Source organism: Zonotrichia albicollis, chromosome 1 (assembly GCF_047830755.1).
Source record: "Zonotrichia albicollis isolate bZonAlb1 chromosome 1, bZonAlb1.hap1, whole genome shotgun sequence".
Taxonomy (NCBI): domain Eukaryota; kingdom Metazoa; phylum Chordata; class Aves; order Passeriformes; family Passerellidae; genus Zonotrichia; species Zonotrichia albicollis.
The window spans coordinates 70423726-70438012 of record NC_133819.1 but is presented as its reverse complement, the minus strand read 5'-3'; the positions used below and the strand labels follow the sequence as shown (position 1 = coordinate 70438012).

At 51.6% G+C, this 14287-nt stretch overlaps 2 protein-coding genes across 2 annotated transcripts; one reads left to right on the top strand and one right to left on the bottom strand.

Moving 5' to 3' along the window:
• Positions 1–1409: 1409 nt before the first annotated feature.
• On the bottom strand, positions 1410–4044 carry LOC141729650 (tubulin beta-2 chain). Its single transcript, XM_074544427.1, has 4 exons — positions 3909–4044; positions 3300–3408; positions 2911–3021; positions 1410–2702 (listed from the first exon to the last, which is right to left on the bottom strand). The coding sequence occupies exons 1-4, from the start codon at positions 3963–3965 to the stop codon at positions 1642–1644; spliced, it is 1338 nt and encodes a 445-aa protein (XP_074400528.1). The 5' UTR covers positions 3966–4044; the 3' UTR covers positions 1410–1641.
• LOC141729652 (uncharacterized) lies at positions 3221–5027 on the top strand. Its single transcript, XM_074544458.1, has 2 exons — positions 3221–3408; positions 3909–5027. The coding sequence occupies exon 2, from the start codon at positions 4131–4133 to the stop codon at positions 5010–5012; it is 882 nt and encodes a 293-aa protein (XP_074400559.1). The 5' UTR covers positions 3221–3408; positions 3909–4130; the 3' UTR covers positions 5013–5027.
• Positions 5028–14287: the final 9260 nt, after the last annotated feature.

The following is a 14287-nucleotide window of genomic DNA, read 5'->3' as shown; positions in this document are numbered from 1 at the left end:
TGTCCTGCACACACCAGCGTGGCCAGGCCCATCAGCAAAGAACAGCGTACATTCACAGCAGTGTCCACAGGCAGAGGACTCAAAACAGGCAAGATATTAGTTATGCACAGCAGCTCCCTTTTCATTCTTTATTCCAGTAATGCCTTGCAAGCATTTCAGCAAAGGATCACAATAGAGGCTGCACACATGTGAATACCAGCTCTTTCAGAGCAGCAAGGACTGCAGCATTGTAGCATTGGTAGCAGTTCTCTTAGCAACACATTTTCTAGTGCAGGACCACTCCCCTAAGCGGTGTTTGAATGAACTAAGGACTAAGCTTACGTGCTGGGCAACTGCTAAACTCCACCAGGGATTTCACTCTTGCTCTGTGGGAGGATTAGGATCTATGAAACTTTGCTAACTGCTGTTAAGAGCATTGTAGATTCATTCAGGGTTCTTGCATCCTATAAGAATATAGGAACATCAATCCCCCCTCCCTCCCTCACTGTAAAGAAATTACACTTACCTTTGCAAAGCTGCACAGCAGGGTGCAGCTGCACTGCTCTCCCCTGCCTGGGTAGAGGTTCATCTCCTGCTGCAGGGTCCAGGAGCAAACAATTGCCCTGTAAGCATGCAACTTGGACACAGCTGTTGTCAGGGGATCTACAGGTGACTAAGATTGCATGGTATGCTCTGGTACCATATGGTACCTTTGAGGCTAGAAATCTGTCCAGCATCTCCTGTCTCCTAGAGGGAATTGATTACCCTGTAGAATCAATCCCTTTACAGTTAAGGGCAGGTTAGTGGCTATTTTTGGGAAACACAAATTTTATTCTTGAAGAGAAAAAGTCTGGGTTTTTACTTGAGCCCTCCAGTTGCCTGTTAGTACAAAGCTATGCTTCTCTGCACAGAACTTTTGTATTTAGAGAGGAGAGTTGAGGGGAAGACAAGCGAGCTCAGCATCAAGTCAAATCACAATCAGCCACCCATATGCCTGTACTATAGTCCCTGAAACAAGTTAAATAAGCTGCTGAATGGCAGCCTGGGAAGGGAAGCCTGCAGCTATCCTGTCAAATCAGCTTTGACAGCCTGCAATGTGGAATTCAATACCTTCTCTCTGACCTCTCTACCATGTATGTCCATAAAGAGGAATTACATGATTCAAGTGCAGCGACTTGTTTTTATCAGATAAAGCAGCTTTTGCCTCAACAATTAGCCACTGTTAAACACAGGAGTTCCTAAGAAATACCTGGCATCTTCAGCTGAGCTACTATAGCTCCCATGTGCTGCAAAATTCACAGCCTGAGAATTCTTGTTTTATTGAACTTAACCTTGCACTGAAGTTCAGGAATAAACTGAGAAGCGAAGCTACAGAAAACTACACAAGAATTACTTGCTTAATCTAGAGAGAAATAAAGTAGAGGAGACAGTTTAGGACACAAAAAGCCTTTATGTTTGAGAAGTTAACCATTTCAACAGAAGACTCTGAAGTATTTTGCAACTACTGTTACATTGGACAGTCAAGGATACAAAACTGCTGACAGAAGCAACAGTGGAGAGCACCAAATTAAAAAATGCATGCTTCAGCACAACTGCACAGATTCCTTCTCTCAATGAATACTTGCCTGCTCAGACTATACTTAACTCCTACCCATCTCAACTTCATGCCTCATCCTCCTCTCCTTCCTCTTCAAACTCGCCCTGCTCATCAGCAGTGGCATCCTGGTATTGCTGGTACTCGGAGACCAGGTCGTTCATGTTGCTCTCGGCCTCCGTGAACTCCATTTCATCCATGCCCTCGCCGGTGTACCAGTGCAAGAAGGCCTTGCGGCGGAACATGGCCGTGAACTGCTCCGAGATCCTCTTGAAGAGCTCCTGGATGGCCGTGCTGTTGCCGATGAAGGTGGCCGACATCTTGAGGCCGCGCGGGGGGATGTCGCAGACGGCCGTCTTGACGTTGTTGGGGATCCACTCCACAAAGTAGCTGCTGTTCTTGTTCTGCACGTTGAGCATCTGCTCGTCCACCTCCTTCATGGACATGCGGCCCCGGAAGATGGCGGCCACCGTCAGGTAGCGGCCGTGGCGGGGGTCGCAGGCAGCCATCATGTTCTTGGAGTCGAACATCTGCTGCGTCAGCTCGGGCACCGTCAGGGCGCGGTACTGCTGGCTGCCGCGGCTGGTCAGCGGGGCGAAGCCCGGCATGAAGAAGTGCAGCCGCGGGAAAGGCACCATGTTGACGGCCAGCTTGCGCAGGTCGGCGTTCAGCTGGCCGGGGAAGCGAAGGCAGGTGGTCACGCCGCTCATGGTGGCCGACACCAGGTGGTTGAGGTCCCCGTAGGTGGGCGTGGTCAGCTTCAGGGTGCGGAAGCAAATGTCATACAGGGCCTCGTTGTCGATGCAGTAGGTCTCGTCCGTGTTCTCCACCAGCTGGTGCACGGAGAGGGTGGCGTTGTAGGGCTCCACCACCGTGTCCGACACCTTGGGCGAGGGCATCACGCTGAAGGTGTTCATGATGCGGTCGGGGTACTCCTCGCGGATCTTGCTGATCAGGAGGGTGCCCATGCCGGAGCCCGTGCCTCCGCCCAGCGAGTGGGTCAGCTGGAAGCCCTGGAGGCAGTCGCAGCTCTCCGACTCCTTCCTCACCACGTCCAGCACAGAGTCCACCAGCTCGGCGCCTTCCGTGTAGTGCCCCTTGGCCCAGTTGTTGCCAGCCCCGCTCTGACCTGCAGGCCAGACCACAAGCCACGTGCCACATCAGCGCCCCGGGGACAAACACGGCTGATGCCGCTACCCTTTCCCTCTGGGCCCCTCCCCTCTTTCCATCCCCGCTCTGCCATGGGGATTCAGGCTCCCCAGGGTCACTTGCATACTGGCTCCGAGCCTTTTCTGTGTGTGGAGTTCTGGGAACTCCCCCGTGCCACAGTCACTCACCAAAGACAAAGTTGTCGGGACGGAAGATCTGTCCAAAGGGGCCGGAGCGCACAGAGTCCATAGTGCCAGGTTCCAGGTCCACGAGGATGGCGCGGGGGACATACTTGTTACCTGTGGGGGGAACCAGCAGCAGCAGCAGCGTTACAGCCCTGCAGCAGGCAGCCGGTGTCACAGGATCACAGGAGCCCTGCTGTGCTCCCTTCCGCTTCCCCACGATTTGCTGCTGAGGGCATGGAGGGTGTGGGAATTTGCAAAAATCCAGGGACAGGAAAACAAAGCAGCCATTGAAGCTGTGCTGGGGCGTCACCCATTGCGGAGAGGGCTGGGGGACCCCTGCCTGCACACCCTACTCCCCCTGCCCCGGGAAGCTCATTACAGAGGGCCATTACCGGTGGCTTCATTGTAGTACACGTTGATCCTCTCCAGCTGCAGGTCGCTGTCCCCGTGGTAGCTGCCCGTGGGATCAATGCCGTGCTCGTCGCTGATGACCTCCCAGAACTGAGGGGACAGACGGGTGGTCAGTGCCGCCACGCCCCTCTCTCGCCCCCCGGCCAAGTCCCCGCCACGTGGCGCGCAGGGATTCGCCGCGCGTGGGTGCGGCCCCCCGGCCAGACCGAGCCGCTACCGCGCCCTGCACACCCCCCACCGACGGGAGGGGTGTGGCACCGCCCCGCCGCCCCTTCCCGCGCCCGCCCGGGACCCCTGCAGCCGGCGACGGGCTGATGGACAGCAGCCGATGTCCCCGCCCTACCCTTCTTCCCCAAGGCGCGCCGTACCGACGGCGCGGATGCCCCACCGCGCTTCCCCCTAAGGGGAATAGCCGGGAACCGTCCCGCGCGCACCCTCGCAGGGATGGGAAAGCCCGAGGGTGCTCCGTAGCGGGAAGTCGCGGTCCCGCCGTCTCGGTAGCGCTGTCCCCGAGACACGCGGAGCCCGGCTGAGCGGGCACCGCCCCACGCGCGGAATCCCGGGCGGACGAGCGGGTGGCCGGTCCGTACCTTGGCGCCAATCTGGTTGCCGCACTGCCCGGCTTGGATGTGCACGATCTCACGCATGGTGCCGGTGTCCGAAGGTGCCGCCCCGCTACTCTTGCCGCCTTCACCGCCTGCTCCGCCCGCTCCCGCACTCGCCGCTGCGGCGGCCGCGCCCCTCGCCGCCCCTTAAATTGGGCGCCGCGCCCCGCCCCTCCGGTGACGTCATGCCGGAACGGCGCGGAGCCAATGATCATGCGGGGGCGGGGCGGGCCCGGGCATTGTGTCCCGCGCGGGGGGCGTGTCCGGGCGCGGGGGGTGCGGCCGGGGCGTGGCCGGCGGGAGGGGTCGGGGCGCGCCGCCACCGCCCCGGTCCGGCGTGACAGCGGGGACAAAGGCGCCGAGCGCCGCGATGGGGCGGCCGAGCCGGGCCGGGGCCGCCCACGTGTGAACCGCGGAACCTCCCTGCGGCCGCCGTCCCACCCTTGGCCCTCCCGCGGCCGCCACCGCCGCAGCCTTTTGTTCCCCGTGAAGGGCAGCCTTCCCTGCCGCAGCAGCGGGCGTTGCCGTCGGGGGGGTGGAAGGGGGAACCCCGCGGCTGCCCCCGTCCCCCCGCCCGTGTCTCCGTTCACACGGTGCCGGCGGGAGACTCCCTCCCCCGTGGAGGCACCGTGCACCCGCCGGTATCACCAGGCGCCTGTGGTCGCCGCCCGTGTGCCCGCACAAGCCCGCACCGGCGGTCAGGAGCCCCGCGCCCTGACCCGGTTTGTCCGCCCTCGGCACGACGCGGGTGGGCTTCCCTCCAGCACGGGCTATGCCCTGATCCTGCCCGCCAGCCCTGCCTGCCCTCGAGCGGTCCCCGCCTGCCTCGCCTCGGTGCCGAGCTCGGCTTCTCTTTCTATGCCTAAAAAGGTCGGATTTGGTGCGAAGCTGAGCCGGGAGCCGCTCTCCAGCCAAGCGCGCTGCTCCGCGCTGTGCCCCGTGCGGCCGCAGCCACCCGCGACCCGGCGGCAGACAGACAATAGCGCGGGGGCTGCAGCACGGGGCCGGGGGCTGAGGGGGGAGGTTCCCTCAGCTCTGCAGCAAGCGGCTCTCGCTCCTCGGCGCTTCATGCGGATTTACAGATGCTGAGGGATTAAGAAAGGAGGGGAGGGGGGAGCAGGAGAGGGTTGAACATGTGCTCCCCAGAGATGATTTCTTGTCCCTCACTTTATTTTTGAGCAGCCCGTAGGTCACCGCGGGCATTACAGCGGTGGCGGGGCGGGGGCCGCGGCAGCGGGCAGGGCACGGCACTTGCCCGCACCGCCGGAGGTGGCGGGGAGGAAGAGCACGGGCAGGGCGGCACGGTTCCCTTCGGGGCGGTCAGCCCGGCGTGCCCGCTCCTCCTCGGCATCGCCTGGTTCTCACCACGGTCTCGGTGTGCGTGTGCAGCGGAGGGAGGGCGCGGCTCCCTCGGGGGACTGCTCCCAGCCGCCGATACTCCAGGCAGGCTCCCCGTAGCCAGCGCCGGGCGGGACTCCACTAAACCCCGTTTTAGTGACCCACTAGATGTAGGCCACTTCGTCTATTCTACACTTGTCTACTCTAGACGTGCAAATTAAAGCACATCACCATTTTTAACCCATATTTCTTCAGTATATTTCTTCGTCTTTCCTCTTCCTTTGTTCTACACACGTGCCGATGTCCCTAATCTCTCTAACCTGGCTTATGCAGATCGATAACCTTGCATATGGATTCCTCCAGATCTGATTTTACCTTCTTCCAAGGCAATCTTCAGCACAACCCGGTTTCCTCTGATTGATATGCCAACGCATCCACACCTTTCTTTTGTTTGCCTTACGGTGAGAAGGTATCCCATCTCCAAAAGGCGTGCTAGAAAATACAGCCTCACGTTTGTGTCTTCAGTAGTGATTTTGAGAAAAATTATTCCTATAATTTGCAGTCCCTCTGAAATCTGTTTTTACTGGCCCAAGCCAGGAACAATTTAATTATTTGGTTGAGTACGCTTCACAAACAATGTGTAGCTGTAATTCCAAGCGAACATTTTTTTTGTGGCATGCTAACTGCATAATCAACATCCTCATCTATAATTATTTGTTCAAGAATAGCTTGCAGATTAGCAGCTCCAGGGGACCACTGACCGCTCCAGGTAATGATTCAAATTAATGCCAGCCTTTCCCATGGCTGCGGCGGGTGTGCTTCTGAAAACCCTGTCACAGCAGAGCTGGTGCAAAATACAGGTACTCTGACTCTTTGCTACTATTATTTCCAACTAACCTGCCTGTTGTACACTGCAGATTAGTTTTTTTTATGAGGAGAATAACAGACATTTCTGTGTGAAGGGGAGTAGCTGATTTTACACATCCTCCATACCTACGCTAAGCTCATTCCTAACAGCTTGAGGCTTCAAAGGAAGCCATTTTAAAATCCAATTCAAGGAAAACAGATTATTAACAGTGGAGGAAAGAAACCCACCCCAACAGCTTTGCCTTAAAATAAATTAATACACCTCTTCGAAGCAGGGAGGATTCAAGTATATCTACTATATAGAACTTGTTGAAACTAAAAGAAAAACAGGTGAAATGTTTATTTTAAAAATAAATAGCTGCTTTTCAGAGGGTTGAGAGAGGAAACCCAGGTCAGCTTTTCTGCAGCCCCCAGACCAGACTCCTTAGAGGTGAATGCAGCCGTTCAAGTCACTTCCGGAGACTTTAGACAAAGTCCATTTTAATTCTAAGGTGAGTGTTTGGCACGGAGGGTTCCTCAAAGGTTCGGCACAGCTTGTTGTGAAGGACTCGCAGGGAAATTAAGTGTTCAGCTGTTGGCTGCCCGTGCCCCTCTCCCCCTCTGGCTCTGCCTCACACTGCTGTGTCTGTCAGCGCAGCCCCTGCCCCAGCCCCGGGGCCGGCCCTGCCTGCGCTGCTCCATCCCCATCTCCCCGGCAACCGCCCCCCCGCCCGGCAGGAAAAAAAGGAACAACAAAAAAAGAGCTGCAACATTTTCACTCGCCAGGCTGATTTCCCAGGGTGTAAAAGCACTGTGGGTAGGGGACTGCGGAAACGGCGGAAGGGCGGATGAAATGTCAGCTTGCAAGGTTGTTCACTGTCGTTCTCGATATTAGAGGAGGAATAAGACAATCGCAGTCAAGAGCTCCTTTAATTAAACTCAGAGGATCAACCCAGTTTTATCTAACATGTGCTCTCCAAACTCCCTTTTGCGGCTCCCATCCTCCCACTACGAGATTGGGTGTGATCACTGTCAGATCCTCTGTCTTACGCTGTTGAAGTGGGCACTGATTAAAGAAAGTCCTGGTTTCCTTGCTAGATGCAGAAGGTTGCAAAAGCCAGCTAACAAAAGCCCAAGGGAAAGACTCAGTCATTTTAATTTATAATAGAAAATACGTGCTTTTGTGGGATGTGCTGCAGCATAGTTTGTGGGTCATTAGAACATGTTTTCTAAAATGAAACTTGGACCTGTCCCATGGCTCAGCATCACATTTCATGGAGATCCCACTCCTTGTCTGTGGCTCCTCTCAGAAGGATGGAAATTCCTTACAGACCTTGAAGTTATGCCCAAACCCCCAAGAGAAGCACCAAGACCTTCTGTATATTGAGAGAAAGGATGCTGCATTATACAAAAATTAGAAGTTTGGACTCTCATGAGTTGAAGTCTTAGGCCATCGACCAAGCTGGACATCTAGGGTGGCTCATTAGGTCATTTAGGACAAACTAATATTTTTCTCCTCAACATGAATCATTGTAGCTCAGCAGAGGGTCAGTGAGGGGTGGGCTGTGAGGACCCTGGGTACATTTGAGAGGAATTCAGGATGGTGCAGGTGGAGAAGGAACATTTTGCAAACAAAATTTTGTTGAGTATCTCTGTTTCCACAGGTCTTCATGGTTTTGCTTACAGGTTACCTGCAGTCTGTGTCAGTGGCTGGAGCCACCCATGCCAGCTGCTGGGAAAGGACAGGGCTGGTAGTAGCCACAGCTCTGTGCTGTGACCCTCATTACCCATGCTCCCAACAAAACCCCTGGCTGTAACATAGCCCAGCTGCACTGCTCAGACCCAAACTCCTGAGAAAATTGCTAAGCTGTGGGAAAGCCAGAAGCACAGCCCCCTGCCTGACAAGAAAAGGTACAAATGCAGGCAGAGAGAAGATTATAGGAACATGATCATCAGTGGCTGAAGGACAGGGTAGAATCAACACCAGCATGGAAAGCTGTGAGGCTCCAAAGGAAGAAAGCAGAAAGGCAGCAGAAAACTGCAATGCATCAACACTGTTCATGGGAGCAGCAAAGTCCAGCCCTCCTCCCTCTGCCTGCAGCTGCCTGGCCAGCGCACCAGAGTCTGTCTCTGCCCATCAGTGCAATGCTTAAACCCCACAGCTCATCAATGCCAAGCGGCCTCAGTACCCAGGGTTAACGCCAATGTGTCCCAATGAGACATCCACATGGTGACCCAGGACTGGAGAGTGAGGGGTGGTGACACTGTCAGCAGTGGCCCCACACCACCCTGTCTGCTGGGTGGGCTCTGGTCACCCAACAAGCCCAGTGGGTGAGGTCTGGGCTGTATCCACCGCCCCCATGTCCCCCAGGGAGCCCCCCAGGGGAGCAGGGTCACCCTCACAGTGCTGCCGTGCTTGCCAGCAGGGCCCAGGGCCAGGGCAGCTGCCCCATAGCCCCTGCCAGTGCTGCCCATCCTGGCCCATCCCTGCTAAGGCCAGGAACTTCTGGTGCATCCTCCTCACAATGGGCTTCAGCCAGATTGCAGGATAATTGTTTTCTCTTTTACTGCTGCTACAAATCATTGTACCTAGCAAATAGTTAAAACTCTGTGACTGTTTAATTTTTTTCTGAAAGCACCTGTGTGCTCACCAATTCCTCTTTATTACACAAAGTAAGGATTGCTTTCACAAAACAAAAGCAGGAGCAAGGCTGTCAGCCAAAACCCCACTCAGTGCTCTCAGAAACGAAACCCCCCAGTCTCAGCTTAAGGACTCTCACTGCAGCACTTTGTCAGCAAAAATTACAGCAGTAAAAAGCCCCAAAGGAGGCTCTAAAGGACATCCCAGGACCACATGACACCTTTCATGTGCATAGTGCCACATATTGTGCACTTGGTTTCCCATAGCACATAATGAACCTGTGTCAGTGCTGTTTCCTGGTTCATCTCATTTATACTAAGGCTGATGGGTATGCCCCCATATAAGGAAATTATAACATTAATAATAATAATTCAAGCATCTATAAAGTCTTCAAGAATATATAATACATGGGAATATAAACTACAGAAGTGCAAAAGAGAGATGAAAAATGGTTTCTCTAATTAGGAAATTACTAAATGATGAGAAGCAAAGAGCAGGTAAGAAGAGGCAAAGGGCAGTTTGCCTACTACTGGGTGAGAGTGTTGATGAGAAATTGATCTGCTCTCTAATAAATCTGCTTGCCCAGGCCCCAAACGTGGCAAGATGTTGAATGGATGCTGGGGTCCCTGAACCAATGATGGGAAAGCATTTTGATTCCTGTGTGCTCTGCTTGCCAGGCATAAATATTAATAAGGTTCCAGCCTCAGTACTGTTGCTGATGCAGCTGTTTCTACATTCATGTGGAACAAATTCAGTAAATGCAAAAGAGCAGGGCATGAAAGAAAATATTCACTTGCTTGTCTGAGTTATTCTTGAAATCTGGTCTTGTTCCTTTCTTTCATAAGCAGGATTTTTTTTGGGTGTGTGTATGTTCAGGCTCAAGCAATTGGACAAATTTGCACAATTTGAAGGTCTTGTTGCAAATGGCATTGTCAGAGGGTAGAAACGCTGGCATGACCGTCATTTGCAGCCATCAGGTCAGAATCTGGCAGTGCAGAACACAGGAGCCACATGCCCAACAAATATTCCTTATTTGTTTCGACTCTCCTCGGTTAAAAAAATTTTCTTTCTTTCAACGACTCATCCTTGAAACCCCGATAACAGCACACTGCCCTGCATCAGTACTAAGTCTAATTTCTACTGAATCCCTTGTCTCCCTCGACCAGCTCGGATTTGGTATGTTAGGGAAGCAGGAGCCTTTGTAACCGGTTTGAACAAAGAAATTTTTTTCAAGGTCTTCTGCCACCACCCTGCTCTCTCCTCTCTGCAGTTACATTGCGGCTGGCAGCGCTGCTTGCTGTACGAAAGAGTGTGCTCGTCAACTCGTTAACACTTTTCTTTTTGCCTTTGCTAAAGGCATGATCGTGCAAATTAATCGTAGAGACCTCATCAAGCAGCTGCGTTGGCCTCTCAGGTGCCTCTGATAAGCATTTTCAGAAGAGTGGAAAGAAATGTGATTTTGAAGGCTGAAAAAATTGGTCCCCACACCACTCATACATGCATTAGATATCTGTCTTACTGGCAAAGAAAATGACTGAGCCATGTCTCTGTCCCCGGCACCAGTTGCCGTCCGGTGCTGGGCTGGAGGGAGATGATCTGGGTGTGAGGAGCTCGCAGCTGACAAAAGCAGGGAGCTGTGCAGGGCTGGGCTGTGCTGTCAGTGCAGCAGCAGAGCCGTTCTCCTGATGGCAGGATTTACACAAAGGCTTTGATCGTCTGGCTTATTAAAGCTGGAAGCATCCTCATCAAGACAGCACCGTTTCCATCCCTTCCTTCCCCTTGTGCTTTACGGAATCCCTGCGCTGGAGCTGCAGTGATGAGGAAAAGGCAGGAAAATTGGGGTGTGGTGGCAGAGGACAGCAGCGCCTGTCCTGACATTGTCACTCGGGAGCATCCGTGTAGGTGACTGACAGGCGCTTGTAGGGGGGTGTTGACCTGTGCCTGCAGAGTTGCCTGGGTTTATGGGCTGAGGCCTCACCTTGGCACAGGTGGGGATGCAGGTAGGTAAGCAAAGCATCCAGCACTGCCTCTGAGCACACACTGCAGCATTTCACACAATGGCTAAGTGAGGCTCATCATTACAAGGTTTATCTTCTGCTCACAGGAGCAGGTATTTTTTCAATTGATTTGTGTGGAGGCTGGCTCAGATTCTGAACGCATTAAAAAAAGGTTTCACTTCCAAATGGCATGAATTCCTTTGTCCTGCTCTCTCCTCCCATTTTCCCATTTACGGGTCTTCACAGGATTTAGGGATACTTTTCACCAATTTGTGTTTGCCTCACGAGAAACATTTAACTTCATGTACACAAATCTTTCAATCCTGAGGAAGAATCCACCCCAGGACACTGAAATAGCAGCAACAGTGCCTGGCACCAGCTTTTTCAAACACAAAAGCAGAAAAGGGACATAATTTCTCATGCTTTCTGAGAGGCAGCAGTGAAGGATATTTTTCAGCTGCTGTTCAAGGGTGGGACACAGACTTTTTGAAGATGCAGTTTCAGCCTCTTGGGATTGTACTTTGAAAATGCAGTAAAGGAATTGATAACATTTTCCTAGGGTGATGTGTTTTGACAGCCAAACTATTCTGTCTGTTCTGTTGTCATGCAAATAGGGAACACCCTTATCTTTGGCTGCTAATGGGAATTAATATTTTAAATGTTTTTAACTTAGGAATTTGGAAACAGGTCACTGAAGTCACGTTTGGGAAAGCTATATCCTGTGTAATCACCAATAACACCAGATACACCAATGAGGGGGCAAACAGTAGCTGTTTGATATACTTGTGATAGAAAATAAAATACACACCAGATCCAAATAATGATTTTCAAGAACTGTACTAGGAACTTGGAGATCCTGGCCAAAGCAACCATATCCTTATGGATCAGGTGACACTTGCTGCTCTCTAATAATGTACAAATGATTGTTTGAGATATTTACTCTTTTGGCTAAAATACTCTGTTCAACAGAGCAGGAAGGAAAAGCCAAGAGAAAAAACTGAATTGAGCTGAGGAACTTCTGAGTGAAGACTGGGAGGCTGCTAAGGGACAATGCAAGGTCTGTTAGCTTCCTGCCTTGCTCAGGGAAAAGGATGGAAAATAATCAAGGCTGGTTTTGTACAGCTAGTTTTGCTTGCTTGCAAATGGAAAAATGAAAAGGCCATGGCATCACTTTAAAGAGTAATGAAAGAGAGTGGCTGTTTGGAGAACCAGACTGAGAGGCAGGCCCTTCTGGCATGCTGGAGAATGGGACAAGCCACACACAGGCACGTCCAGTCGGACCTGCAGGTTAAGGAAAAATGGAAATCCTGGCATCAGCAGAAGGAAAGTACCCAGAGGGGTGGGGAAGAGACCAGAAGTGCAGCAAGTTCCATAACCATGGCAACAGCAAACTATCTGTCAAAAAAAGGAATTTCATTCCACTCCCAAAGAAGCCTGAATCTCGGTCAAACCTTTGTTTATGTGGCTGCCAGTGCTGCATGTTGAATCAGTAATTTCCATGGCTTTGAACGTGACTCTCTGTCACGTTCAGCCTGAGCAGACAAGTGAGCTCTTGAGTCTGCAGCAGACTGATGTTCCTTCTGGTTCAAGAACACTACATACTCTCTGCCCTGGCTTGGCACTGGTCTGGGTGACCCAGGGACAGAAAAATATCAGGATCCACCAGCTGTCTTGTATGTCACATAAGATTTAGAAATTGAATTGAGGAATATAAAGGAAAATGTTTTTCAGTACTGTCTCATGGGGTTTTTTCCTTCCCTTCTCAGCCTTTCAAAAAGCCACTTCCACTAGCCTTTTCCACCTGTGCCCTTCCCTGTCAGGTCACAGGTGTGTAATAACCCACTGCTCCTGCAGATCTCACTACAGCTGCTGACATCTATGTAGGGGTGTGGGTGAGATTCTTTGGGATTCTCCACCATGAAGTGGTCTATCTGCATACAAAATATGATTTCCAGTTGACTGCATAAACCTCCTGTCCCCAAGGGGAGCAATGAGTCACTCTGTGTTAGTGCCTCCCGTCCAGCAGCTACGACACCACAAGTCTCAAATGCTTGAGCAGATCTAAGGCAAGGTCCTCCAATGACTCATATGACAATGAAAGGAAACTGTCTGATTTGATATCAGCAGAAATGTAGTCTGGGCTCACAAAGGTCCTTACAAGCTGTGTGTCACATGGAGCTGTGTTCAGCTGCAGGGAGATAGGCAACAATTACTGTACTCTTCTAGTCTGCAGAGGACTGAAATAAAACAGGGTGGAAGGGATTTGCAGGAGGCCACTGGGTCAGTCAGGCACAAAACCTAACAGACACGATTTCTAATCAAACACACTGTGCAGAGGATCCAACTGACTGAGAATTGCTGTGCTACCTGCATTCCAGGCTTCATCCCACATGTATGGAAGTCCTAACAGCTAAGATTACAAACCCCAGAAAAAAACCCAAAACCCATTACCTTAAGTCTTTTGGAAATCAGGAACTTAATTTCCTTGCAGCAGCGCCTGCCTAGGTACCAACATGTAAGATGAGGAGGTGTTGTAGCAGTTCTGCTAACACTGTCATAGCAGCTACTGCAGTTGTGGAATTGCTTGTATGTGTATATTTTGCATCTGCTTACTAGTGCTTTTTAGAGAGGGCTTGCTTTGATAGTGCTTTGGATTGTGAGATTCATAGCATGAACTTGGTGCAGTCCCCTTGCAGACCTCTTAAACTGATTTTCATACAAGTCCACAAGTGAGATTCCTCCATTTTCTGCAAATTTTTCAGAAGTTCCAGCCTGGATTCTCTTTCCATTGCTTTTTCTGGGACTACAGCTCAGGCTGATCAACACTTGACAGAGGGTTTTGAGTCCTCAGGTTACTGCTATGGCCATGGTTAGATGATTCAGGAGCAACTTCCTATCACAGCTAACCAACAACCCATGCCAGGATCCTGATTCATCATCATATCAGATGCACAAGAAAGAAGGACTGGGCTAGCCCCAGCTTAAACTGGTTTAGATGGCCAAAGCCTCACAACCATGGTAACACTAAAGTGTAAGCAGAGACACTTCTGTCTTTCTTGCTTGCCTGATTCTGCCCTCCATGATGACAGCACAAGTTTTTGAGCCATGGGACGACAATGTACATCAGAGGATAGATTCAGCTGAGAAAAACCATTCAGTGACAAAAAAAAAACCCAAAAAACAAACAAGGAAGTATTTTTTTCCAGATCCTCAAGGTGCCTTGATGTAGAGGTAGAGAAAAGAACCCCTCAGCCATCTGAGGCCACTGATGGAAGTCTACACACAATGAGCATCCAAGCCTCAAACAGAGTAGATCCCTGGAAGCCTGGGACTGCAGCACTGCTACCACAGCAGCAGCCTGGTGTCATGGAGCCTTAGCAGAGCAGTTGGAAGGTTTTGCTTGGCTTTATCAAGAGTGATTTACTCCTCTGCAGAAGTATGGCAAATCAAGTAAACTGGAACATCCTAGGCATCAACAGGAGGTTCACTGACACACACTAATTGTTACCTGCCTTCCTGCAGGTCAGATTCACTCTTTATTC

Excerpts from the sequence above, each read along its gene's own strand:
- LOC141729650 (XM_074544427.1), bottom strand. The coding sequence starts at position 3,965 with ATGCGTGAGATCGTGCACATCCAAGCCGGGCAGTGCGGCAACCAGATT. Across the intron at positions 3,022-3,299 it reads GTACTACAATGAAGCCACCG|GTAACAAGTATGTCCCCCGC; the intron begins GTAATGGCCCTC and ends TTCCCCCCACAG. Across the intron at positions 2,703-2,910 it reads TCCCGACAACTTTGTCTTTG|GTCAGAGCGGGGCTGGCAAC; the intron begins GTGAGTGACTGT and ends TCTGGCCTGCAG.
- LOC141729652 (XM_074544458.1), top strand. The coding sequence starts at position 4,131 with ATGATCATGCGGGGGCGGGGCGGGCCCGGGCATTGTGTCCCGCGCGGG.